This window comes from Trichosurus vulpecula, chromosome 6 (assembly GCF_011100635.1).
Source record: "Trichosurus vulpecula isolate mTriVul1 chromosome 6, mTriVul1.pri, whole genome shotgun sequence".
In the NCBI taxonomy this organism is placed as follows: Eukaryota; Metazoa; Chordata; class Mammalia; order Diprotodontia; family Phalangeridae; genus Trichosurus; species Trichosurus vulpecula.
In genome coordinates, this window is record NC_050578.1 from 5,706,787 (window position 1) to 5,734,242 (window position 27,456).

A 27,456-nucleotide genomic window follows, 5' to 3' on the forward strand; every position below is an offset into this window, starting at 1 on the left:
CCCTTAATTTCTCATAACGAACTTAGTGAAGAACCCCAAGATAGAGCAAAGCAGGGTGGAAAGGACTGGGTAGTGTTAATTTCTTCAATGTGGGCAATAGATTTATGAAACCTGTTTCTAAAGGAGCATGGGCAAAGGTGGCGTTTAAGTTTTTAAATAATGGCTCAAAAGTCAGTTGAAAGGTGAATGAATGAAAAAACATTTATTAAGCACTTATGTAAGGTAAGCCGTGCCAAGTGCTGAAGACAAACAGAAAAGAGACAATCCTTGCCCTCAAGGAGCTCACATTCTAATTGAAGAAGATAATATAGAGAGAAAATTAGAGCTACAAGGCCCAGGAACCCTTGGGGATGCATCAAGGTGTCTGCCCCACCAACACTGGTAAAGAAAGATGGGGATGGAGTTAAGAGTGGAGAGGGATTCTTGGGTTTCCTCCATAAGAGGTGGGGATGGATGAACCATGTCAGGAAAGGTAAAAGGGGAAGGATGAGGAATGGGGGGTGGACTTTGAGATGGTGAAGGGGGAGGGAAGTCCTGCTTTGCCCCACCTAGAGCCCTCCAGACACCCTAGTGAGGTTTGGGGTGGCAGGATGAAGAACTTCTCTCCCTCAGTAATACATAACTACAGGCACACAGTAGAGCAGCCTGGACTGGCACAGCCCCAACCACATTGCTGGGTATGCTCCCTAGTAGTGGGTATGAAGAGAACTTGGCACACATTATATCTGTACACTCTATTGGCAACTTTTGGCTGCCCTCCAAGGAAGACTCTGCTTCCTGAGCTGCACACAAAAGGTCAACACCTTTTTTACTTCACTGGTATCCAGCTATGAGATGAGCTTCTGTAGGCCTCCAGGACCTTGGGTTCTTCCTCACCTTGTGCAGGCATGAAGCTAGGAGTGTTTGATCCTGCTACTGCTGAGAGGCAGTGGCAACACCAGCGGCCTCCTCTCCTGATTCAGGTCAACAGAAAGCCCCAAACAATGGCCTTCCTGATGCTTCTTGTTCTTTCCTGCCTCAGCTAGAGGGAATACTGAAGACCAGATGGGCAAGGATAGAAGATCTTTCGAACTATGGAAGGTAGGGAGAGCCACCAGAGGTCCTGGAACTCTGGAGTCCACACCAGGGTCTGCATCCACCAGCACAGGCTGGATGAGCCACCAGGACCCACATCAGCCATGGATTGACCCCTAGAGCAAAGATGACAAGTCTGATAAGTAAGGGATGAACCCTTTTCTTTGTCCATGCTGCACTCAGAAGTGAACTTGGCGAGGGGAGGAGTGGGGCTACTTTGTGGCATTTAAGTTTGATCCCTCCACAATTCCCACACCTACAGCATTCTGTGACTTACAAAAGGCACTGCGCACAAGTCTATGGTGGGGATTGCCACTACCCTATTACTAAACCCCATCTTACAGATGAAGTAACTAAGGCTTAGCATGGGCAGGGATGTACCCACAGGCAACAGCTAAAAACTTCAGGTCTCTGGATGCCACACCCAGCTCTCTGCCCACTATTCCACGATGCCTCTTTGAAACCGATCATATTTGAGGTTCAGAACTAGGAATTTATTCAGCCAGGTTTTAAAACTTCATTCCACAGACGTGGGGAACTTCACAAACCTTAAAGTGCTACATAAACGCTAGCTATCAATGTTGTAAAAGAAATTGTAGACCTGGAAACCACCTCGAAAATCATCTTGACCAATACTTTTATTACTTAAGAAATTGTGGCCCAGAAAAGGTCAGAACCTTGTCTGTGATCCCATGCCTAGTAAAGGGCAGAGCTGGGTCCAGGACCTCATCCAGGTGCTTTTCCCTCCTAAAGAAACTCGTCTCTTAAGCTCCATTCTCATATGTAAGAAGGAGGGGCTAACAGTCAGCTCCTCATGTGTGACAAAGGGAGAGAAGAGGAGAATGCTTTTTCAGCTGAGCACAAAGCCATACCCGTCCAAGCCTCTTCTGAGAGAGGGAAATTTTCTTTATATGCAGATCTTGACCATGTGATGGCCTCACTTGATCAAATATTCCAGTGGCCTCTAGGATAGAATACAAAACTCCTGTTTAACTTTTGAAGACTTCTACCTGGCCCCAATCTTTCCAGCTTCATTGGAAATTACTCTCCCTATGAGGCAGCCTTCTCTCTTCCTCTCATGTGCTGTGTTTCATCTACCATCTCCATGCATTTGTGCTGGCTGTGCCCCCTGCCTGGAATGCACTACCTCCTTCCTTCCATGGTCTTCCTTCAGGATGTGTCTTAAGCATCATCTTCTACATGAAGTCCCTCCTGATTCCCCATGTGCTAGAGCCTCCCCGCACCAATTGCCTTATAGTTAGTAATTATGACTATTCACTTGCTAAGTATTTTGTGTTTTCTAAAATGTACTTTTTGTGTGTCCCTCCCCCCCCTTAGAACGTCAGGCTCTTTTGAATAGAGATTCTTTTTCTTTTTCTTTCTGGCTTCCTGAGGTGGGCAAATGAAGACATAGAGAGGACCGTGGATTAAGGCAGGAGATGGATTCTAGTCTAAGCTTTCCCACTAACCCATGTCTAGCTACGGGAAAGTCATGCTGTGGAAAGCACCAGTGGCACTGGGGCTGAAGGATCTGGGTACAGATCTTGGCGGGGATGCCGGGGTGAGCCAGGGGCAAGGGGCTCCTTTGGCCCGTGACACGCTAGCCCTACCCCACTCTGGGTCTTGAAGGATCATGGATTCAGATGTGGAAGGGACTCAGAGGTCACCTCGTCCAAACCCATCATTTTAAAGAGAAGAAAACCAAGACCAGCGTCTACTTCCTGAGAGGAAAGGAGACCTGTCCAAGACCACACAAGCACTGAACGACAAATCCAGGACCCAAGCTAACTCCCCATCCGTTGTCCCCTCCTCCAGGGAGTCAGTGGCCTCCATGTCTCTCTCGGCTGTAAATCCTTGGATATTCTGGGGCCAGGAAACCCAGAAGGCTTTACCAAGAGCACATGGATGCTTTTTGGGGGACGAGGCAGAGTCTAATAATAGCAAACATTCCTGTAACATTTTAAAGCTAACATACACAAGATTATCTGACCCTCACAACAACCCTATGAGATAGGCATGATTATCCCCAATTTTGGAAGCTTAGAGAAGCTGCTAAAGGTCTAGAGCTAAAAGTTTTGGAAGCAGGATTTGAACGCAGGATTTCCTGATTCCAGGTCCGGTGCTCTCTCTGTCATGCCAGCTTGTGCAGACACTCAGGTTTACAATGGAGCCAGTGATACAAATCCCTCCCATTTACACAGAGCTTGAAGATTTCTTGAAGACAGATCATGAGCACACTTTGCACAGCTCCCCGGACACCAGAGCAGGGACTTCCCAGGACCACGCTCTCATGCCTTTCTCTGTCATGCCTGGCTTACAAAAAGACGGCTCCCCAGCGTTCATGAAATGGTCTTTCTGAGGGCAAGAACAACTAACACAGAATGTGCAAAACATTTCCACCTGCCATCTGTCCCAGGCACTGAACTGGGCACTGCCCACTGACATGGATCTAATATAAAGGCAGCAGGAATTTTAATCTAGCCATTTAAAGTGGATAAAATTAGTGCCTACAAGAAATACTTTTTAAATATAAAAATATAAGGGTGACCTCTAAGAGGACTTCATGGGAATTATCCAATAGGGCTCATTGTAAGTACTGCACCAATTAATTCCTATCCTAGAGGATAAGTCAACACACAGCTTTCTTGTCACGATTGACTTACAGTGTTATTAAGGCAACCTAGAGAGGAGCATTCCACACCCATGAGGCAAACACCATCAATTCTGGGGCTCATGTCTGGGCAGTAGCTCTAAATTGAGGATCCTAAGGCCTTTCTGAAGTCAGTCTTTGAATACCAGAGTCCAAAACTCTTGCGCAGTGAAATTCTGATTCCTCTCCACCAACTGCCGCAGGGCTCGGGCTTCCTTCTTGGACTGCTCAAAGCTCGGGATCCACATCTCCCGCAGAGAGGTCCACTGTAGAGCTGGGATCGGGAAGGCAAAAGCCTGGGGCTTGGGGCAGCTCAGGTGTGTGGCATCTGCATTCCACTTCCTAGGGAGGAAGCCCTAAGAGCCGGAGGAGAAGGAAGAGAAAGGCACGTGATGAACAAGCCCAAAGTAAGGCAAGCTACCTGCAGAAGGAGGCCCTCTCTTCCTCTCCCTCTCAATCTCAGGGCCCAGCCTTTTTTAAAGGAGCAACAAAGAGCTAAACAAAGAGCTACATGAGGAAGAGGGAGGATGTTACCAGTCTAGAGCACATGAAGGAAAGCTTCGTGAACAGGGACTTAATGCAATCTTAATTTCCACACCACAACCAGATTTCATGAATACTGAGGTGGTCATTTAACAGCAATGTTGAACCACATAAAGGCAGCATGTCATGGTGCAATTACACACAAAAAATCCAATACAAATAGCAACAGAATTCAGAAAAAAGTACACAGAAGGAAAAAAAGCAATCTTTTCAGATATAAATAAGAAATATATTAGAGAAGGGACACAGAAGCAAACAGTAGAGTTTTATTTAAGTATACACACACAAATATACTTATATATTAATATTTATAGGGCAATTTTATATATTGTTATATATATTTTTGTAGTATGTATTTACATATATACACATATATTTATATATATTTTAATAAATTACAAATACATTTAGCATTAAGGGGTTTGTAGATCCATATTTTAATTTCTTTTTCCTGTTTTTGGTGGCTCAGAATAAAGCTAGAAAAATTATAAAAGGAGGCTTATAGATCTCAAGCTGGAAGAATTTTCAGAAGCCCTATTCCAGCCCCCCAGTTTTTTTACAGATAAGAAATAGAGGCCCTGGGATTTAAGAGACTTATTAATGTTGCCCAGGTCAGAGGTATCAGATCTGGGATTTGAACCCAGAGTCAGCACACTTATCTTCTATGGCACTGCCACTTTAAAATCAAATCACCCCTAACGTTTGATGTGGGGCATGGATGACTTCCCTGGTATTCGTCCACCAACAAGGAAAGATGATTCCCAGGTTGCTGACTGCAACCGAGTAGGGGGAAGGGACTTGCCCAAGGTCATGCTGCTGGTAAATGTCAAAGGTGGCATTCAAACCCAGGTCTTCTTGTGTCCGAGCTCAGCCTTCATCCTGTCCACTTCATCACCTCGAGGGAGACAGACATATCTTAGAAACATGCATTCTGTGCCCAGGGCTTTTCATGGAGTACACTGATTGTCTTCTCTGATTTTCACAATAGTGCCAAGCCACAGACAGGCTGAGTCAGCCCCATTCTACAGGTGAAGAAACTCAGGCTCAGCAGGAAGTGGCAAGAAATGACTTGTCCATGGTCCCACATGGCAAAGTTTGGGCTTGAACCCAGGTCATCTGACCTAAGGACTACGTTCTTTGTACCATGATAGGTACAAGTTAACACAGCTGCAAACACCCTCAACCGCAACCAAGTCTTCTTTATTAAGCATCTACTGAATGCTCGGGGAAAGAATTAGCCAAGTCAGGGTCCCTGCTCTCACTGAGCTCAGTCTAGTAGGAAAATTAGACAACAACACAGCAGATACACTATTACATTACACAATTAAAACTTCCATTAATATTAGGAAACAAAAAGCTCCATGAGGCCTGGAGGAAGAGGGAGCACATCTTCAGTTCTGGAGACATGAAGGAAAGCTGCCTGGAGGAGGGAGCACAAGGGCTGGGCTTTAAGGACAGGGTGAAATTCAATAAAGGGAGGGAGGAGGGGAAGAGAGGGCATTCCAGAAGTTGGGCACTGCCTGAGCAAAGATATGGAGGGAGGAGAGCACATGGAATGGTTGGTGGGCACAGAGAGAGTTGTCTAATTTGGTTAAACCAACAGTTTTATTTGTTTAAAAAAATTTTTTAAAAATTTAAACTGAAAAAAAAATTAGAAGGAAAGTCTGGACTGTTTTTTAAACTTTGAATTTAATTAAAAAGCATTTGTTAAGTGCCTATTATATGGCGGGCACTGTGTGAGGTCCCAAGGAAAGATTTGTTTTATCGAGGTGATGGCACTTCTGTGGGAGGGCACTACCAACAAGGAGACCCTAGAGGGCTCCCAAAGGAGGCAGCACTTTCACTGCGCTCTGAGGGAAGCTAAGGATTCTTCGAGCTGGATTGGGAAGAGCAGGCACACCCGGCATATGGACACAGCTTGTGGCAAGGTATGGAGGGGGGAGAAAGAACCACCAGGAGGCCAGTTTTCATGGAATGTAGAGTGGGAGAATAAGGACAGCTGGTGACAGCCAGTATTTATTTACACAGAGCTCAGAGGAGGGCAAAACACATTAAAATATGACCTCATTTCCTACTCGTGACCACCTTGGAAGAGGGGTGCTACTATTCTCCCCATTTTACAGAAAATGGAGGCAAACAGAAGTTAAGGGGATTGCCCAGGGTCACCCAGCTGGTAAGTGTTGGAGGCAGGGTCAGAACTTCGGGCTTCCTGACTGGCCCTATGTTCTATCCCCTGCACAAGCCGGCCCATTAAGAGTGACATAGGATGGAAAGCTTGGAAAGGCAGGCTGAATTCAGACTGAGGAGGGTGTGAAAGCCCAAGGAGAAGCTTATAATATGTCCCAGGGGCACAAGATAGGCACCCAACCTTCTCGAGCAAGGCCACACCACAGGCAGAGCTGTGGCTCAGGATCATCAATTTGACAGCTGTGTGCACAGTGAATCAGAGGAGAGGGGCAGCGAGACCAAAGAGGAGGCCGCAGTAATGGGGCAGGATGAGGTGGTAGCAGTGGAAATAGAGAGATGGAATACTGTGGAGTCAGAGCCACAACATGTGGAGGATGGATGAAGGAGAGGAAGAGATGAAGGGTGGCCCTCAGGCTGTAATCCTGGGTGGCTGGAAGAATGGTGGTCACGCCCCCAGAAAAAGGGAAGCTGGACTTGGCAAGGGGGCGAGGACCTGTCATCTTCAAGTCCCTCTGAGCCTCAAACCTGAGAGATTAACAGAGGGGAGTTTATCGACCACTAAGCCAATAGTTGTAGCACCTTCTTTATTATTCACCAAATGAAGAGTGGGCATATCTTTATTTTTTCCTAAAGGCACAAGGAAGGTGTGGTACATCTATTATTCGTCTTGATAAATAATTCAAAGTACATAAATGAAAACTATGTACTTCGTTTTATCATTGCAATGGATTCTTCCATTGTCTTAGGTACTATTGTAAATCGTGAGCTGGAAATTGCTTAAGCAGAGTTGTCTAATTTTCAGGGAAAACCCGGCCCCAGATTTCCTTCTGAGTAGCTTGTGCAGGAGCCTCCTTTGAGCTGTACCCTCTTTCTAAACTTACAACTGTCCACCGGATTCCCCAGGAGACAGCTCCCCCAGGTTTACTCTGTGGGAACTCGCTCATGAGCCTTCATAAACGGTCTGACAGCTGAAACAGTGAGATCAAAAGAAAGGCATTCAGGGAAACAGAACATTATGACGAGTACCACAAGTACTCACAGACTAAGTGGGTCCACACACACAGTACACTAGTAGGAGACACATATGGAGGGAATGTATGTGGCCAAGGCGGCTCATGCCTCTGGCAGCCACTGGGCTCTTATGTTTTGTCTTCTCACAATGTCCTCAAGTTGATCCCACAGGGCTCTGAATCTGTGGGTCAGGCCCCTTTGCTGGGCTCCCTGGACCTGCTCCTCTTCTCAGTTCAATGCTGGACTCTAGGCCAATCTCCTAGGAGATGCTCCAGTGTAAGACTGCCAATGGGGATAGGGAAGGAGAGGGGAACCTCTGATCCCCCTGCCCCAAGTAGCACCGCATAAGGGAAAAGACCAAAGAAGAGCAAGCCCCATTCTATGGGAATCTGGATTCTTCCTCCATAACTAGAGATGACTGCCTCTTCAGAGGCAGCCCTAACTTGTAAGACCCACCAGGAGGGAGAGGATGGTCTAGTGGTCAGCCACACTACCATTCCACAAAAATAACACTCTGTAAAGGAGGAGTAATCAAGTCTAAATAAAGATGTATTTGAACCAACAAAGGGACCAACAAAAGGTACAGATGGGTTTTCTAGCATGGGATGTTCCAGAAAGCCCCTGATCAGCATGGTGACCAATGGCAGCTCTGGAAATCCCATGATCAGTGTGGTGACCAACAGCGGCTCCAGGAGGCCTGTGATCAGCACGATTACCAACAACGGCTCCAGAAAGCCCGTAATCAGCTTAAGCAACTCTCCCTGGCGTCTGCACAGAGAAGTCACCTTCCCTCCCCGGGACTCCATCTCCTTCTCTACAAAATGACACGGTCAGACTGTGTTTTCTCTAAGGTCTCTTGCAGCTTTCAAAATTTACAAGGTTCCTTCCGGTTCTGACATTCTATGTATGGTCCTTTCCAGGTCTAAGACTGTACTTCCACTGTCCTAAGTAAGAGTTGGGGAGAGCACCAAGAAAGGAAGTAAAATTCTGAAGACAGAACTGACTGATTCTGGAGAGAGCTGAAACCCATTCACTAGGTTTTAGTCATTCCTAATCTTATGATCTCAGGCAAATCGTTTACCCAACTCTCAGTTTTCCCATCTGTAGAATGGGGATAAAAATTAGGTCCATCCACTTCTTACCACATAGGACTGTTATAAGATTCAAATGAAATTCCTCTAAAAAAGCACTTTGTAAACAAAAGCCCTACACAAATACGTTCCACTTTTCTTTCCTTCTGAATGCCTGACGTATTCTGGAGGAGGGCAGGGTAATAGAGGACAGGTCTTATCGATCCATAAGCATTTCTGAGGAGCCTCCCAGGTGCCAGACCCCACGCGAGGTGCTGAGGATCCAAGCACAGGGACAAAGCATGAGACACCGTGGGCTCACAAGCAGCCTGCCCTCCGCTGGGGAGGACTGACGATAACTGCCGGCATGCACATGGCACGTTGAGGCTCACAAAAAGCTTGAGAAAGAGCATCTCGTTGTAGGCGCTGCTACTGTATCCATTTTACCAATGAAGACATCGAGGCAGACAAGGGTCCAGGACTTGCCTAGAGGCCCAGCTAGGAAATGTCTGACCCTGCCTTTGAAGCTGGGACTCCCTGACTCCAAGTTTACTGCTCTCTCTCCACCATATCAGCTCAGTGCCCATAAATACATACAGCACAAATATTGATAAATAAAGCCGTATGTCATACACGCATACACACATGTGCACATACACGTGCATGTCCACTGCTCTGTGTGTGCGCATGTCATCGCATGTACATGCACATGCCAAGAGTGCCAACAGGAAATGCAGGGGCACTGAGGGGCGGGGGAGGACAGGGTCCTTCCATGGCTCTGCCCTCCAAAGATGGGAAGATCTCCACCTCTTTGTATACCCCTTCCTAAAGAATGCCTATGAGGCCTGCTCTATAGACCGCTGGGATGACCAGCAGCCTCCCAGGGATACCGAATGTCCAAAATGGAAAGGCCCTCAGAGGTTACCATCCAGCTGATACCTGTACAGACACAGCAACCCAGACAATCTGCAGTGGCCCTCCACAGCCTGCCCATTTCCTTCTTGGGCAGCTCTCATTCTGAGGAGGGTTTCCCTTATTTAGTGCCATCAAGGTGACTGCTTCTCTGCCACGTCCACCCCCTGCTTCTACTTCTGCCATCTGTGGCCCAGCAGAATATCTTCTTCCACATGATGGCATTCTGAACACTGATGAAAACTCTGCTCTGCTCCCCCAAATCTCCACTTTTCCAGAATAAGCATGCTAATAATCCTCCAGGACACCCCCCTTCCCAGCTTCCTTCTCTCTGTTGGAATGCTTTAGTGTGCCACATCCATCTGAAAATATGGCATCCAGATCTCATCACTACACCCCACACGTTCATAGATCACAGATTTACAGTGAGATCATCTTACCCAATCCCCTCATTTTACAGATGAGTAAAAATGAGGTGGTCCAATGTGGACAAGAGACTGGTCTCAGGCCCCGTAGGCAGTTAGAGCCAGACAGCACCAACATCTGAAGCATCCTTTGACTCAAATCAAGCCTCCTCCTCACGGTCTCCTACTGCCTCTCCTGGGGTCCTGGATCCTAGGCCAATCAAGGCTGCATTAGCTTTGTGGTCATAGCAGCCATGTGACCCTGGAGAAATGAGCCATGCTCTCTCATTTTCAGCTAGAAAGTAGAGACAGCAATACTTGCCATATGTACTCCACAAAGTGATTAACCTTATGGCTCTCCATAAATGTGAGTTGTTGCTGATGCCCTCAGCTTAGGGACAAGGACAGGGACAGTAATTTCACTGATCTAGAGATTTCCCCCAACGAATGCAGGTCAGCACCTCCTGCATATCTTCTAATCTTAGAGACTTGCCCAGAGCCCTGAGAGTTTAGGTCACTTGCCTGGAAACCACCAGAACCCCTTCTTAACGAGCTGAGAGACCCCAAACCCACGCTGGTCTTCTGTGCAGGCAGAAGAGCCCATCTCCCCAGCTCTCCAAGAGCTTACCTTCTCCTGCAGCCGGATGTTTTCCCACACCTTGTTACACACCATGCACTCAAAGGCATCAATGTAGTTGTCCTGGGTGATGTCCTGCACACCCCACCTGCGTTCCTTCAAGACTGTGAGAAGCTGGTGGTTGGAAATCTCGCCCTTCAGTTTCCATGCTATGTAGGCCTCGTATTCTTTGTCATTGTTATCCAGCTGCTTGATGAAGCCTGCCAGCTCCCGAGGATGAGAAAACCTGGCTACCAGAATGGCACTTTTGTTGCTGGGAAGCCAGTCGGAGATGCTGGGCGAACCATAGTACACAGGGACCACGCCCAGTTTCAGAGGTCGCCAAAACTTCTCGGTGATGTAGTCATCACAGACTGCATTCTCAAAGGCAAGGATGAACTTGTACTGTGCGAGGATCCGGTAGAAGGCATCGTCATCCATGGAAGCTGGGTTTTTCAGCTGCGGAGGGAGATCTCGATTTCGAAGACACTCACCGTAAGAGTCCACTTGTATGTGACTCATCAGCTCCCGCACGTAGCTGTCCCGGTCCGAGGGTGGGTTGCAGTCCGACTGCACGTACACCAGTGGGGCCAGGCGCTGTCTCAGGCTGTTTTTGGTGTGCAAAGGAACCATGTACCTAAGTGACTTCAGGGCCTCTATACCTTCCAGGTACTGGGTGGTTAATGGCAAATGGGAATGGCGGCTGAAGGTAGCCGTGTGGTTAAACAAGGTGATGACGGGCTCGTGGAAGAGCTTGTAGTTATTCTTAGGAGACTCTTCATGAAAGAGGGCCCAGTCATGATGGACCTTCCGAGGCAGAGGCAAGCTGTCTATGCTAAAGTCAGTACCTAGAAAACACAAGGCACAAACATTGGAATCTCAGCCCTGGGGGGATTTTGGAGAGCTCCTCCCACTCTATCGCACTCATGGTCGAACTAGACCAAACGTTGGGGCTTTTAGCTCCAGCTGTTCCAACCCACTATTTCGGCTGTTCTTTTCTAGACTATTGGAGTGAGCTAAATGGGCAAAACTCACAAATCCTTAAATAGAAAAAAAAAGTTAAAAAATGTTTTTAACATATAAACCTTGTTCCCAATGTGAGGAAGAGAGGCTTATGGTACTGTCACACAGCAGGGGCTTAATGAGTGTTTACTGACTGACTGTTACCAAACCGAGTAAGATCATTCTGTAAAATACTCTGCAAACCTAAAAGTGTTTTTAAAATGGCAGCTATTATTACCAGAAGGAAATGGCAAACTGCGCCAGGATTTCTGCCAAGAAAATCCCAAATAGGGTCATGGAGAGTCAGACAGACTGAATGACTGTCATGTCTTTAGACTCCCCACAGAAACATGGTTATGTGCAGGCAGGAGCTCTGGAGGTGGTGACTGCTTCCTACTTGTGTGCTTGATATACAAATAAGGAGGGTTTGTTTTTACTTCCGGGAAAGAATTCACGCACCACCATTTTCCAATGGGTGCAGTGACAGTTTTACTGGAAAGAACAAGATCTCTTTTTCCTTGTGATTTCTTTAATATAGGGAATTTCAAGATAAGAAAACTCCTTCTACCAATGCGGGTCTGAATTTAACATTTCAAAAGAATAAACCAGTCATTTTTGTTATAAACACTAGAAAGCAGAGGAATAAATGGACCTTTCCTTAATATGGTAAAGCATATCTCTCTAAAACCAAGAGTCAGCATTATATGTAGTAAAGACCTCTAATATCAAGGGAAAGCAAGGATATCCAGTATTACCACTACTATTTGATATAGTGCTAGAAATACTGGCAACAGTAATAAGACAAGAAGAAGAAATTGAGGTAATTAGCATAGGCGAAAAGGAAACAAAAGCATCCCATTTTGCAGATGATATGATGGTTTACTTGAAGACTCTAGAGATTCAACTAAAATTAATTGAGGTGATTAATTACTTCAGCAAAACTGCAGGATATAAAATACATCCATATAAATCCATCAGCATTTTTATATATTATCAACAAAACAAAGCAGGAAGAGAAAGAAATTCCATTCAAAATAACCACAGAATGTGTGAAATTCTTGGGCGTTTACCTCTCTCCTCAGGAACTAGATGAGTAAAACAGAAAACATTCTGAAATACAGAGCTAAATAAGCAAAGAAATATTAAAGGCACATGGGCAGGCTGAGCCAACAAAAGTGATAACACTACCTAGATTAACCGACTTATTCAGTAACATCTTATCAAGGGCCTACTTCACAGGTCCAGAAAGGAAAAAAAAACTCATCTGGAGAAACAAAAAGTTTAGCATCTCAAGGAAAATAACGAAAAAAATTGGGAGAAAGGCTACAAAGCAGTAGCCATCAAAACCATTTGGTCCTAGATTAAAAAACAGAGAGGCTGAGCAGTGGAACAGAGAGGTGTACATCCTATTGATGCAAACAGACCAGTAACTCAGTGTTTGATAAACCTGAAGACCCCAGCTACTGAATCAGTTATGGACTCACTATTGAACAAAAAGATTGCGCAGAACCTGGAAAAGTCTGGCAGAAATTAGGTTTAGACCACCAACTAATATCATAAACTGAAGACAAATTCCAAAAGATAAAAGTCTTAGATATAAAAGGTCACATCATTCACAAACTGGAAGAGCAATGAAGAACATCTTTGGCAGCAACAGACAAAGAAAGAGTTCACAACTTCACAACAAATCTTAGAAAAGGTCCCAGAAAATGATACAGACAATTATTAATACATAATCTTTTAAGAAAAATTTTGAACAAACAAAACCAGTTGTTATTGTTGTTCAGTTGTTTCCATCGTGTCCAACTCTTTATGGCCCCATTTGGGGTTTTCTTGGCAGAGACACTGGAGGGGTTTGCCATTTCCTTCTCCAGTTCATGTTACAGATGAGGAAACTGGGGCAAACGAGGTTAAATAACTTGCCCTGGGTCACACAGCTAGTAAATCCGAGGCCAGATTTGAATTCAGGAAAATGAGTCTTCCTGACTCCAGGAGGACTGTCACTCTAACCACTAGGCCTCTTAGGTACCCTTATTTAATTGGGGGGAAAATCTTTAAAGCACCTTTCTCTGATGAAGGTTTGATATTCCAGATATATAAGAGATTGATTCAAATACAAGAACCATTCCGCAACAAAAAAGCTGGTTGGAGGATATAAACAGGTAGTTTTCAAAGCAATAAATCTAAGCTATCAATAAGTATATTTTAAAATGATCTAAATTACTAATAATTAGAGAAATAAAAGTCAGAGCAATTTTTAAGTTCTACCTCACACCCATTAAACCAGCAAAGATGATAAAAGGAAAATGACAATTGTTGAGGGGACTGTGGAGAAACAGGCACGCTAATGCAACGCTGGGCAAGCTGTGAAATGGTCCAGTGATTCTGGAAAGCAACTCGGACTATAATCCCAATGTGCATTCCCGCTGACCAAGCAGCATCATTAATAGGCCTATGCGCCAAAAAGATGAAAGAAGGAAGAAAAGGAACCATAGATTAGAAAAATATTTCTAGCAGCTCATTTTTAGAGGCAAAGAACTGCAACCTAAGGGGGTCCAACACCAACATGATGGAAGGCGATGTTCACTATAAGAAATGATGAAAGAGCCGGTTTCAGAGAAACCTGGGAAGCTTTGTATGAAGTTGTTCTTCAAATCCTTTGTTTTCAAAGAGGATCAATGATGTCACAGGGCAATGTCTTGACTTATTTGTACATTGGATTTAAGTGAGGCAGAGCTGTGCACAGTCACCAGCCTCACTTTCCTCTAGAATCACTGAAGTCCAGTGGCAGGCCAAAAGGCAGGATTAGTGACGGCCTGGGAGGCAGTGATGATGACGTTGGCACCTTCCATGTGTGACCAAGCTCTGAGTGCTCCACAGGGCCCGCCTCAGCCTCCTTTAAGGCTGTTGGAACAAACTGTTCTCATCTGCCCATTCCACTGGGGGAAGTCTTTGAATGCTTGGGATAGACATCCCCCTAACTTATCAGTGGGTCTGAGGCCTGCTGGTTACCCTCAACCTGATTTAGCCCATCTGTTGAGACAGTTTTGCTGTTGTGCATGCTGCAGCTTCTTAGTAAAACCAGGATAACAATTTTTATAATGACAATCGTATAAAAATAACAATCCATCTATCAATAAACATTTATTAAGTGCCTACTATATGCTAAGCGCCGGCGACAAAAAGAAGCAAGGACATTCCCTGCTCTCGAGGGAACCATAATCTAGTGGAACTTTGAAAGGCTTAAGAACTCTGATCAATACAATGCCCAAGCACAAATCTAAAGGACCAGTGATGAACCATGCTTCCCACCTTCTGAGGGAGGGAAGGATTCAAAACACAGACTAAGACATACATTTTCAGGTGTGGCCGATGTTGGCATTCCTTTTGCTCAATTCTACATGTCTGTTACAAGAGTTCTGTTTTGCTTTGGGGGGGTATTCCCCCTTAATGGAGAGGAGGTGGGGAGAAGTTTAGTGATAGTGTGGGCAAAAGCGAAAGAAAGAAAAAAAGAAATTAAAGAGGGTCCAGGAGAACTTTTCAAAGATGTACAAAGAAAAAAGAAAGAAATCCAGAAAGAATCACATACAGTCCAGCTTTAAAGCTTCTATGCTGAATTTCCTCTATTCACTACACTCTATTTAAAAAGAAAAGCAAGGTACGGATACCAGAGACTTAGTCTCACATACGAACTTCTTCTTCTGTTCTGTGTGCACGGAAATACTCACTTTATTTGGTGTTTAAGTTCAGAATTTAAAAAACATTTTACTGTATTAAGGTAGCTTCTCCGCAAAGCATTAGTACTGTCCTGGGGCAGGGGAAAAACCCAGGAAACTGAGGCTGAGGGAGGTCAAGGCTCTGTCCAGAGTCCAGTGAGCAGCAGACCCAGGAAGACCCAGCTGCTGTTTCCCAGGCCAGAGACTTGTTGGTGCTTCATGCCCTATAGGCCCTCAGGCCCTCCTCTTTAGGCCCCTGTCCAGTAAACAGACAAGCATTCAGCCAACACCAGGCAGACCCTGATGCCCTGACTTTCAGAACCTGAGGGCCTAAATGAGGGCACACCTGATCAGCCACAACTCAGGCCAAGGTGGTTCCAGTAACTCCTCCTTTGGGGTGTGGGGTTGGCATGTAGCTGATCACTGAAAAATGAGAGTGATAAATTAAAAAAAGAAGGCAAACCCACTACTTACCATAGAACAGGAATGCTTTGGTCAGCTGGTGATGCTGGTAGCTCCGGTTGATGGTGAAAAAACAAGTGTCCGCTCCACAATGGCCTAACCTCCCTGTCTCCCCAGTCAGTGGGGACCACCAGAGCATGATGGGATAGGTGTCCGCTTTGGCTACCTTTCTTTTATTCTGGTACAGTCCCTTCTTAAGAAAGGGATGGAGGTGCTTGGTGGCTTCTTCAGGCTTTTGCTGCCCATCTTTCAGATTGGAGTTTTCTGTCTTCAGCCTTTCAAATCTGCCAAGCTCACTGACCACCTGGGGAAGAACAAAGCCAGAATGTGCATGACAATTCAAAGCTTGCCAGGTCCTCTGAATACATTAACTTAGACTTTTAACAACAATCCTGTGAGGCAGGCAGTACAGAAAGCATTATCCCCTTAAAATGAGGAAACGGTCTCCCAGAGGTTAAGCAATTTGTCCACAATCACTCAACAGTAAGGGTGAGGGATGAGGGGTGGGGGGTGAGGGGTGAACCAGGGTCTTCTTGCCCCCAGGTCCAGCCCTCTTTCCTCTACATTAAGCTGGCTCCCTAAGACCAAGTGCACTGTCGTCTGTCAGATCACTGGGCTGACATATGCTGGTCTCCCACCCATCTTGGCAATCTTTCCAGTGGAAAGCCTGTCAGAAAGGATGCAGGACATCTCTTGCGTGTCTTTATTTCATTCTAATAGCACATACCTTCTTCCTTTTTCTCCATCATGGGGGAGCATAGAGTCACAAAATCTAACTTAGAAAGGTCTTATTTAAGTCCAAGTCACATCTAAACAAGCATGCCCTCTCCAATAACCTTGAGGAAGGCAATCCAGGCTTTTTCCATTCAGGATTAGGGATTTTAGACAAAGAAGAACCAAGCTCTCCATTTTCCATCTGCTACTCTGTTTGGTTTGAACCCCACGATGGCCCTGCACTGGTACCGCTGGTGCTCCACCAGCCCTCACTCTGCAGCCTTTCTGGGTTACCTGGTCTTCATTTTCTTTGTTTCTTGCTTTTCATTGTTTTGTTTTGCAACATGGCTAATATGGAAAGACGTTTTGCATGATTTCACGTTTATAACTGACGTACTGCTTAGTTTCTCAATGGCTAACATGGAAAGACGTTTTGCATGATTTCACGTATATAACTGATATATTGCTTAGTTTCTCAATGGGGAGGGGAGGGGTTGGAAAGAAGAGAGTTTGGAACTTGAAATTTTCAAAAAATGAATGTGAGACAAAATAAAGAAGAAAATAAATAAGGGAAAAGTATGATCAGTGTGAATGTTACACTCAGGAAGAGAGCCAAGTGGGCTCCTGGCTGAGAGGGCCTTGGCTCTAGTTGGGGATGCTCCCTGCTGGGGGCCCAGAGGACAATGAGGTGGTCTGGGGATGGTGAGGGTGGGGGCCCCAATAGAGTGGCTTTGGAACCAGTCTGCTGCTAAGAACAGCTGGGGGCTTTCTCTCTGGTGGCTAAATCCAGGGCTTTTTCCAACATGACACTCGTGGTTCATCCATTCTGGTTGAGTCTTTGGTTACATAGTTAGGTTCTAGCAATTTATATTAAATAATTCTAGAAACAGTGCACATGGCTAGGCTGGCTCTATAGTCCTAGGATGTCACTATTCCCTTTGGATCTACTCTAACAAAGCATACAATTAACGTTAATTAGCTCCTTTATTGCTTTTCCAAATACTATGCTTGCCCCCGGCAAGCCCATTCCTGGCATCTTCTGGAGAGGAAGCCAGGGCTGCAGGAAGGCTGGCTACACTTGGTGGGAAGGACTCTGAAGGGACAGGGATGGGCTTTTGTAGTTGTCCCCCTTTAGCCTAGTCCTGAATTCAGGATCTCAGTCTGACTGGCTTTATTTTCTAGCAGACATGCCCAAAGAGCATTGATTTCCTCACTAGCAAATGAAGATAACAAGATTCATCCTCTGTCCTTTCCCTGCAGCAGATTCCGAAAGCATAAAATTAAATGCATTAGGTACCCACTGTGTGCACCATGGACTGAGATAAGATATAGTACTTTGTTCCCCCACCTTTATCTAACAAGAGGAACACACACACACTATTCTAACACACAATAACACAAGGGGGAGGAAGCTTGGCACAGTGGATAAAGAACTGGCCTCAGGGTAGAGAAGAGCTGTTGTTCCTAAAGTTCCACCAGCACTATAGATGGTTTGTTATGACCCTGGGCAGATCGCTTAACCCCATGGTGCCCCAGGTCACCCAAGAAGATGTCAGGGGCTCATTTTGAGATTTAGGAAAAGCATTTAGAGATCAAAGACCCCAGAATCCACCTCATCTACAGTACCTGGAATGTAATGAGGAGGAACGAGGCTACTGTGATACACAGGAAGGATGCCCAGAGCTTCTTCCTCCGCACTCTTGCCATGCTGCCCTGCCTGGGAGGAGAGATGGAGGCTGAGACTTCCTACCAGGTGCTCTCTCTGCAGTCCACATCCTGCCCCTGCCTCCTGTGAGGCCACCATCTGGAAGCCGATCTCCTCCATGGCCATTCTGGCTGGGAGCTGGTCTCCATGAAGGACTAAGCTTCTGTGCACCAAGTGGGGCTGACTACACATCTACGGGTTCCTGGCTGGTCTCTTCTCCGGCTACTTCCCCAAAGCTTGCACCTAGTAATCCTGGAAAGGAAAGGGGCCAGGGGCCAAGTTAACAGCGAGTGGAGGATACTTGGCAAGAACAGCCTTATGGGGCTCATCAGGAAGGGCTCATGGTCCTTTCCCCTCTCCACAAAGATGAGTCTAGGCAAAAGAGCTTCCCAGGGCTTAGAAAGGTTAAATAGACTGCCCACACAGCTGGCCAAGGATCCAGGCTGGATTCAAGCAAAACATGGCTTTGTATAAGTGCTGTTCAACCCTGGGCTCGTTTGCAGACTCTCACCTGCTTGAGGTAGCATGAGTGCTGCCAGGCCTAAATGAACCAGGATGAACCGTATGTTCCCCGGAGGCCCAATACTGTTCCAAGTGAATGTCTGGTTCTACTGCACCCCCTTCCACCAGGGCTGAACACACTTCAAAGTTCTCCAGGTGGGCCTCAAATTGCAGATGTAAAAAAAATTATAAAGTCTCCCTGGCCCCTTTCTGGGCACATATTTTGGCTTATTTTAAAATATAGGATGCTGTTTTCAGTTTATCTCGCAACCGTAGTCTCAGGAATCACGGCCCAAAAGTGCCTTACTTTCTCCATCCCAAGTATCTCACTGACGAGGACCTGTGATTTTACCTCCGTTACTATCCTCTCTCCTACTACAAATTCAAATGCCACTATGGTTTAGTAAGTAGCCTTTGGATGTTACTATGGCCAAAAGATTTTAATATCTAGTGGCCAATCTTCTGATTGGGAAAATTAAAAAAAAATGAAAGGCAGTGTGACAACACAGGAACCCACTGAGTCAAATTGCCATCAATGCACATGGATGGATAGTATGATTACTGGTAAATGACCTGCCCAAGGGCACATAGCTAATATGAGTTAAGAGGTAAAATCTGAGTCCCAAACTTCCAGCATCCATAGCTAATGAACCTAGGTCTTCCTGACTTCCAGGCACCATGACATGTTTCCTGTCCAAAATAATAATATTAAATGTTATTACTACTGCTCTTCTAAGAAAAGGGGGTAGGATAATCAAAGGAGAAGACTGCTAGGCAACAATGAAACTGAATCAGACAGCAAACACCATGTCCTTCAAAGGTCTAAACTGCAGAGTTTCACAAATCTCCTTCTATGGCTCACACCGACCTAACCAAAGTAGAACACAAGGTCCTCCAACACAATGCCCTTGAAGGCGGGGACTGTTTCATTTGTCTATCTATCCAGTTTTAGGAGCAGCCATTTGGAACCTCAGCAGTAAGTCTGAAAGGTCCCTCCCCCTTACACTACCTTTCCCCTAAAAAGGGGGAAGAATCACTCAAGAGGAAAGAATATGAACAGGCAGTTTTCAGAGGAAGACATCCATGCAACCAATGGGGAGATGAAAAAAATGCTGCCAATTACTGTTAACAATTAGAGAAATTAAAGTTAAAATGATAATCAGAGCGGCAAAGATAATTTTTAAAAAAAGGAAAGTGAGAATTGTTGGCAGGGCTGTGGGATGTCAGGTACATGAAGCTATGAATTGGTTTGGCCATTCTGGAAAGGAATCTGGAACCGTGCCACAAAAGTCATTCTACTGTGCATAACCTCTGACCCAATGATATTTAAAAAAAAAAAACATAATATACAAAAATATTTATAGTAGCTTTTTTCATAACATCCAAGAACTGGAAACAAACCCGAGTAACCCTGACTCATTTGGGGGCACTAAAACAATAGCAAATTTGAACCCCATCTCCTGACCCCAGACCCTGTGTCCTTTCCATTATACCTTGTATAGAAAATAGCCTGAACTCTAAGGGCACCTCACAATCAGCGGCCAGTGGAGGATAAGTGGCAGAAGGAGTCCTGGGTCCCAGAAGACAAATGCTGCCAACTTTCCACTTGTGGCCAGTTCCAAGATGGTATGAGAAGTTGAGACTGCTCCAGGAGATTTGTTAGAGGTCCCATTATACACAAGCCTGACTACAGAGGCAGGCACTGCCCCTGATGGACGCTACACTAGATAACAAACAAGGGACCTCCGTCAATGAGACAGGCACTTCATACAGTCCTGTATGAGTAAATGGATGAGACGAACTGTTGCTTATGTATACACATGGGGAGGGCTGGTCTGGAATAGTTGGATTAGTCTGATGAACAGGGCAACTAGGTGGTACAGTGGATAGAGTGCCAGGCCTAGAGTCAGGAAGACTCTTCTTTGAAAGTTCAAATCAGACCTTACTCCTTACTAGCGGTGTGTTGACCTGCTTGCCTCAGTTTCTTCATCTGTAAAATGAGGGGGAGAAGGACATGGCAAACCACTCGGTCCTTCCCCGATCTGGATATCAAGTTTCCAGGTAGACAAGATGAACTTAAAGGTCCCTTCCTGCTCTAAATCCTATGATCCCATGAAAAGTAAGATGCTTACACATAAGAGATGGGAGGAGGCATCATTTTCCCCTCAAAAGCTGAAGGTGCATCATTGCTTATGGAATGCCGAACTGACCTCAAAGTCAGCATTCACCACTGTTTCTGTATGTAGTAGTCTCAGAGACAAGTAAATTATGGGGAGACGGGACACAACTAAGAATGAGTCACAACACTTAAGAGCAGTGAGTGGCCTTCAGGTGATTAGACTCCCTCAACCACACCAGCCAGGCCTCTATGTTGGTTCTCCTCTACCCAACGCCTTTCAGGAGAGTATATGACACTTTCCTTCCCCTTCCCAGCACCCAATCCTACAGCCAAGGCAGCCTCCAGGCCATCTGCATTCCCCTAACCAAATTTACACCATACCTGCCCAAATCTTATTCACTGGTTTTGGAAAACTGCTTAATGGAGCTCTCTAAGGGGCTTTTGAGACCATCTAGTACCAATATCAACCTTTTATAGAAGGCAATTAAAGGGATTAGTTTCTATAACCCTCAGTGAAAGCAATTAGTTTTCCCAGCCTATAGACTATCAAAAAGTAAAAGGGAGAAAGGTTCAGGAGTTTTCAAGGGCAAACAAGAAGTTACTAAATACTGCCAGGCTCCCTCCATCCTCTCTCCTCCCCTGCTAGAGAATTGCCTAGAAAAAGCCCTGGTTAGGACTCTGTCTTGCTTCCACCTTCCATCCATTACTCTCATCACAAAGGATGCTCTTTCAGGTGGCTGACTTCCCTGCTGATGCTGCCTGGAGCTCCAGCTTTACTTCCAGTTTATGAATTCCACCTCATGACCCTCAGAATAGAACTGGAAATGGACAGCAAGTCTTCCTCAGCCAGAAATCCTGCCTCAGAGCTTTCCCCGGTGCCAGCTGAACAGCCCTTCGGCAAAGTCCTGCTCTCCCAGCAGTCTCTGAGGCTCCCACTGTGAACATTTTCTTAAAAGGCATTCCAAAGGGAGGAAGCTGACTCTGCTGCCCCGATGCAGCTTCCAACACGTTATGAGGACTCTGGGAGCTCAAAGTGAAATGGTGCAAGCAGCAGCTTTAATCCGGCATCAGGCCAAAGTGGGCCAGGACGGCCACTGAATCACTGAATTACCCATAACTTACAGAATAAATTAACTTCAAGAAAATCAGGCTAATGACTGGGCCTGGCATATCAGTAATTCCAGAAGACACTCCCTCTATCAGAGCAGGTCTCTGCAGCAGACACACAGCCAGTACGTGTCCGAGGCAGGTTTGAAAGGCAGCTCCTCCTGGCTCCAAGGAAGGCGGGCTTGGCACACACACACACTAAGCACTTCCTAAATGAACACTAACTTCACTGCAAGGCCAGCTCACTAGTCCCAAACCATAGAAACTCAAATAAGGAGACCTCAGTGGCCATCTAGTCTAATCCACTACTTTTAAAAATGAAGAAACTGGGGCCCAGGGAGGGTCAGTGTCCCATTGGTATTAACCATTAGTCAGGATTTGAACCCAGGTCCTCTGACTTTAGTGTAACCTTCTGATTCTCCAAATTAAGACTAAGTGCTTACTATGAGGGGGATACAAAAACAAAGCCTCCTTGTCCCCCATACTACTGGACCAAATACCCCAAAATAGGAGGCTAGATCTCCCAACAACTGGTCTTCTCTAGGCTCCTTTAAAAACTTCCAGGAAGGGGGACCTTGTTTCCTCTAAGGCTGCTATTTTGGATAGTTTTCATATATCCTCAGGCTCTGCTGAAATCTGTCTTCTTGTAACATCCTTCCACTGGTATTTGTTCAGCCCTCACAGGGAAAGTGGATCACACCTAATCCCTCTTTCATGGGATATCTCCTCTTTTCAAGGCCATGCTCCCACAGGTCCTTGAACCAGTCTTTGTATGGCACGGTTTGGCATCCTTTCTCTTGTCATCCTGATATGAAGCTGAGCCTGTCAATGTGGGCCCCATGACTGGAAGTCATATCAGCCTACTTCAGTGAGTGTTTATTATGGGCTTATGTTCTAGGTACCAGGGACACAATCATGAACAAAGTGGCAAAGAGTCCCTGCCCTGAAGGACACTGTATTTTTCAGGGGCATAAAACAATTTCAAAAGTAAGTTAACAGAACACAATTTGAGGCAGAGAGCATGGACAGCTAGCAGGGTTGTCCTCATCGCCCCTAAGAAGGTGAACCTGAATTCTGAAGGAGCTAGGGATTGGAAGAGGAGGTGAGAAAGGAGGGCATTCCAGGAATGGGAGTAAAGGATGGAATAATGTAGGTTTTAGTTTTTAATGTCTTCTTGGTAACCTAGTCAAGCAAATAACATATTAGCGGGTCCCAAAACATATGTTCTATTCAGCAGCTACAGTCCTTCACCCCTCAACTGGGAGGCTCTTGGGCATCAGTCTTCTGAAGTCATGACTGACCTCACCCTCTGGAATGGCAAGATCAGGGCACAGGTCAGTGAGGCTGGAGTGTAAAGTCCATGAAGGGAAGAAATATGAAATTAATCTGAAAAGGAGCCACAACAGAGATATTTCAGGGATAGAACCAATGAGACTTGGTCACCGATTGGGCATGAGGGAGGGGAAGGAAGAGTCCATGACAAGTCCAATGTTAAAAACAGTTATGACTTGAGAAAGCTTGGAAGATGAGCGGGTTAGGGAAGATACAGAGGGATGTCCATGAGGCAGCATTGGCACGTGCGGGACTGACACCCCCTTGGCTGGGAATCAGTATTTCTAATCACATTATATTTTTTGGCAGGTGACTTGTACTGGGCTTTCAGTCTTTTCAATGACATGTCCCCTCATCTTGGTCTTGTGCCATTAGTTTTAAAAAATCTAACTGCAGGACTTTACATTAATCCCTATTAAATTCTGAGGTTTTGTTTGATTTTTCATGTGCACTGAGTTAGGCCTAGAATTGAACAAGAGAAAGGCTGGGCTAGGTGACATGGGGTTCTGAGTGGGGTGATATGGTGCTTCTGAGTAGTCTAAGCTTCTCCCTAATGCCTCAGCCCCTCTTTAGACCTTAACATTCTCCCAGTGATGCTTCAGAGCTGTGAATCACAAACAAGTCTCATTCTCTCAGAAGAATCCAGACTGCACATAATCCAAAAGGCAGAGGAAAGAGATGATTCAGCAGAGGGAGGCTGCAAGACATTGCCACTGTGACTGACTACAAGAAACAGCAAAAAAGACATAGTAAAGGCCACATATGGCCAAAAGAGCAAGCAGGAGCCAGTGACCTAGCAAGGGGTCAGTCATGGAGCAAGGCTCACGGATAAGAGGCGATAGCTTAGATATGCATCAGTAAAAGGCACAGAAGGCCTCAGTTGTGCTCTGAAGATACCCTGTGGAGAATTCACAGGACAGAATCATACCAGATGAGAATAGTTGGATCTGCTCTTTTCAAATCAAAATATAAAATTAAGAATTATGTATCTATGGAAGTATAGGAGTTAATACACATTATAAATATGTATACTCAAGCAAAACAAATTCCCATATTGGCCACGACTAGACAAATATCTACATAGTTATGTACATATATACATATGTGTAAACGGAGGGATCGATCAACATCTGTTTTCATATGCCTCAATCTTTGCTCTGAATTAAAGGTGTTAACCTTAATAGCATCATTCATGGGATCAATTACCTTGGAGCTAGACGGGACCTCAGAGGCCATCACAGGATCAAAGTCTACCATGATTTCCTCCCATCACCGGCTAAGATAGTTTTTCCCTGAAAAGTGATGACACTGGTCTAGGGAGTGAAGGCTTAAGCTGAGCCTGGAGTCCTCCGACCACACTAAGGTGGCCTCCTAGTCCCCTAAGGGCATCAAAGGGTTACCCTGAAGCCAGAGCCCCTCACCTTTGGCAATATGGGAGAGGTGGATGTCCCAAGGTCAGGTGAGGAACCACACCTGGCCCTGCTAACTAGACAGGATTCCACATGGAGGAGGAGGCTGGTCTGCTTAAGTGTGATAGCATTCTAATTAAGAGACTTCACTATGCTATGACAAAGTAAAGCCCATCTTGTTAACTGTTAAATGTGTCTCCTTTAGTTTCAATGCCAAACCTGCTTGCTGTTCTTCCCTCATTCTCCAAGAGGACCAATGACATCACAAGGGGTGATGTCTTGACTAAACAGGATACAGCCAGAGTGAGGCCCACCCAGTACAGAAGCCTCCCAGTGTTCATTCTCAGAGACCAGACCACCGTCAAGCCCACAGTTTGAGGACATCAGCCAGTCAATGAGCATTTATCAACTACATGAGGATGTTTGAGAAACTGGAGAACAGAAGAGGGAAAGAAGATTTAGGTCCAAGCTCCAAACCAAGCTTCTGAATCGAAGTCAGGGGACTATGCTTCCTCATCTCACAATGGTGTTTGACAGGCACAAATGAGATAACTGGTTAAATCAGGGATGGAGAACCTTGGGTGCGGCCCTTTGACTGAATCCAAACTTCACAGAACAAATCCCCTTAATAAAAGGATTTGCTCTGTAAAACCTGAGGACCTAGAGGGCCACGTGTGGCCTCGAGGCTGCAGCTTCTCCAACCCTGGGTTAAATGCTTTGCAAACTTCAGTGAGTTGTATAAGTGCCAGCTATTATCTCCCATGCAACAGGTTCCAAGGAGAATTTCTCATCTTTCCTGTTAAATGGCACTTTTCCTTTTTGTCTGGATGTGGTCCTTCTCTATCTCACAGGCTACGTATTCTATAACTAGGTCTCCTTCTCCCACTTGCAACCCCTTTACTTACACTGCTCCTCTTCTGGAACCTTCCCACATTTGCACCTTCTGCTGATCTGACTATAAGCTTGGGGCTTCGACACCCAGTTCCCTGAATGACTGGGTGTGCCCACCACTACCCTTCTGGGGAAGTTAATGTGACCCACCTGAGTAGGATTCCTTCACTATAAACCAAACCAACCCTGAGCTTGCCTGATTCTGGAATGGTCATGACTCACAGACACCTCTGAATCATGCACCAATGCCCGGGAATAGATGCTTGCTGGCCATTCTGGACCTATTCTCATCTTCCTGACAGAGCCTGAAGACCACTGTGCCAACCACTCCCTGAGAACTTCTCTGCTTCTTTCCTGGCTCACACTGGGAGGTGTCAGTCCCAGCCACACCCGTGAGTGGGATGTGCTGGTCCTGTGGAGGTGTCGATTCTAGTCCCAAAGAAGGGGACCGCTGGGCTGCCCCAGTCTGGAGATACCAGTATTGGCTTCAGTGTAAAGGAGGTCAGGGGGCTGCCCTGCTGCCTTTCCCTTGCTTATCCTCCTTGGAAATCTTCAACTAAACCAAATGGCCTTTGCTTTGGGAGATTCCTTTAAACACGCCAAATCAAGACTACCAAGTTCTCTTAGCTTCAGACTCTAACGCAGCTTCAAATTTCTGTGTTTCGGCTCTGGGCACCATCGCCCTCCCAGTCACCAGCTCTATGATCTTGGATTTAGTGAATGAGACATTAGATCACGGTTACATTGGCATGTCCAGCAACCCGGGGAGTGTGAGAAGGCTCGTTCCTCCAGCTTACAGCTGAGCTGCTCAGCCAGGGCTTCCTCGGGGCCCTTGCACAGGTTGTGCCTCTTCCCAGAAGGCTCACACTCCCCTGGCCACCTGCCCTTTCTTACCTCCCGTACTCCCAGGGGTCGGCGCGCCCCGGGATCTCCGGGTTCTCACTCTCTTATCGGGGTGCATTGTTTCTCCCCGGGGGAGAGGCGGCCAGCGGCCGGAGGGAGGGTCAGTCTCCTTTCTGTCCCCGCGTCCTTACGGTTCAGGTCTGCTGGGCTGCCCGGCTTCGCCTTCTCTTCCCAACTGCCCATCTCCACCCCGGGCCAGGCAGCCTGGCTGACTGCTGGAAGCGCCCGTGCTCTCGCCGGGGGCTCTGTCTTCCCTTGGGTGGGGAGACCACCGACCCCCCGCTACTCATGCTGGGCCCAGCGGGTGAGCGGACTTTGGCCGGCCATTTCTCGGCGCCGAGCCCCCTCCCCAGCTCCGGCCACCCCGTATCGGATACATCAGAAGGTGATCAAGCTCCCGGCAGATGGGTCTAGCACCGGCATCGCGGACAAACGCAGGCGGCGCTTAATAAGTGCACCTTCCTTCAGGCCGCCGGTGCTCAGACAGCCGCCCCTCCGTCCTCCCTCCCCCGCCTCGGCAGGACTCCCCGCAGGCTCCCGGGGGTCCCAGCGGAGCAGCGGGCGCGCCCTTCCCCCAGTGAAGGAGCCATTAATGAGCCCGCGCTACCCACCTCGGGGCTTGGGGAGACGTCAGCGGGGCTCCCCGCTCCCGGGCACGACGCTCAGCCGCGGGGAGCCTCCTCTGGGCTCCCCCAGCCCCGAGCACGTCGCGAGCCAGAGTCTACGAAGAGCTGGGCGACGATCAGATAGCAGAAAGCTAGCGGGGGAGGGAGGCGGACCCCAGCCTCCAGCCCTGCGCAGTCGCAGAGGGTCGTTCCCCAAGCCACGCCCCCCACAGCCGCCAGTTCCCCCACCCCCCGCGCAGCCGCAGAGCCCCGCCCCTCAAGCCACGCCTCCCGCAACAGCGGAGAAGCGAGCCCCGCCCGGCGCAGCCGCAGAGACTCCGCTCCCTTCCCCAAGCCACGCCCCCCGCACGCAACCACCAAGGCGGAGCCCCTAAGTTACGCCCCCCCTCCGCCTCAAAAACGCAGCCACAGAGAAGGGCTTCTTCAAACCCCACCCCCACCCCCTGCGCAGCTGAACGAGGGCACTTATTCATACCCCCACCCCTACCTGTCCCTGAGAACC

At 46.7% G+C, this 27,456-nt stretch overlaps 1 protein-coding gene across 2 annotated transcripts; it reads right to left on the reverse strand.

Moving 5' to 3' along the window:
- Nucleotides 1-178: 178 nt before the first annotated feature.
- On the reverse strand, nucleotides 179-27,127 carry FUT10 (fucosyltransferase 10). 2 transcript variants are annotated; one of them, XM_036763839.1, is made up of 5 exons: nucleotides 26,940-27,127; nucleotides 17,988-18,318; nucleotides 15,660-15,951; nucleotides 10,480-11,315; nucleotides 179-4,080 (listed from the first exon to the last, which is right to left on the reverse strand). In XM_036763839.1, exons 2-5 carry the CDS (start codon nucleotides 18,066-18,068, stop codon nucleotides 3,856-3,858), a joined length of 1,434 nt encoding a protein of 477 aa, XP_036619734.1. In that variant the 5' UTR covers nucleotides 18,069-18,318; nucleotides 26,940-27,127; the 3' UTR covers nucleotides 179-3,855. The 2 variants fall into 2 exon arrangements, with proteins under 2 accessions (XP_036619734.1, XP_036619735.1); XM_036763840.1 differs by lacking the exon at nucleotides 179-4,080 and adding an exon at nucleotides 4,725-5,162 and having other exon boundaries at nucleotides 26,940-27,088.
- Between the last annotated feature and the right edge of the window lie 329 nt (nucleotides 27,128-27,456).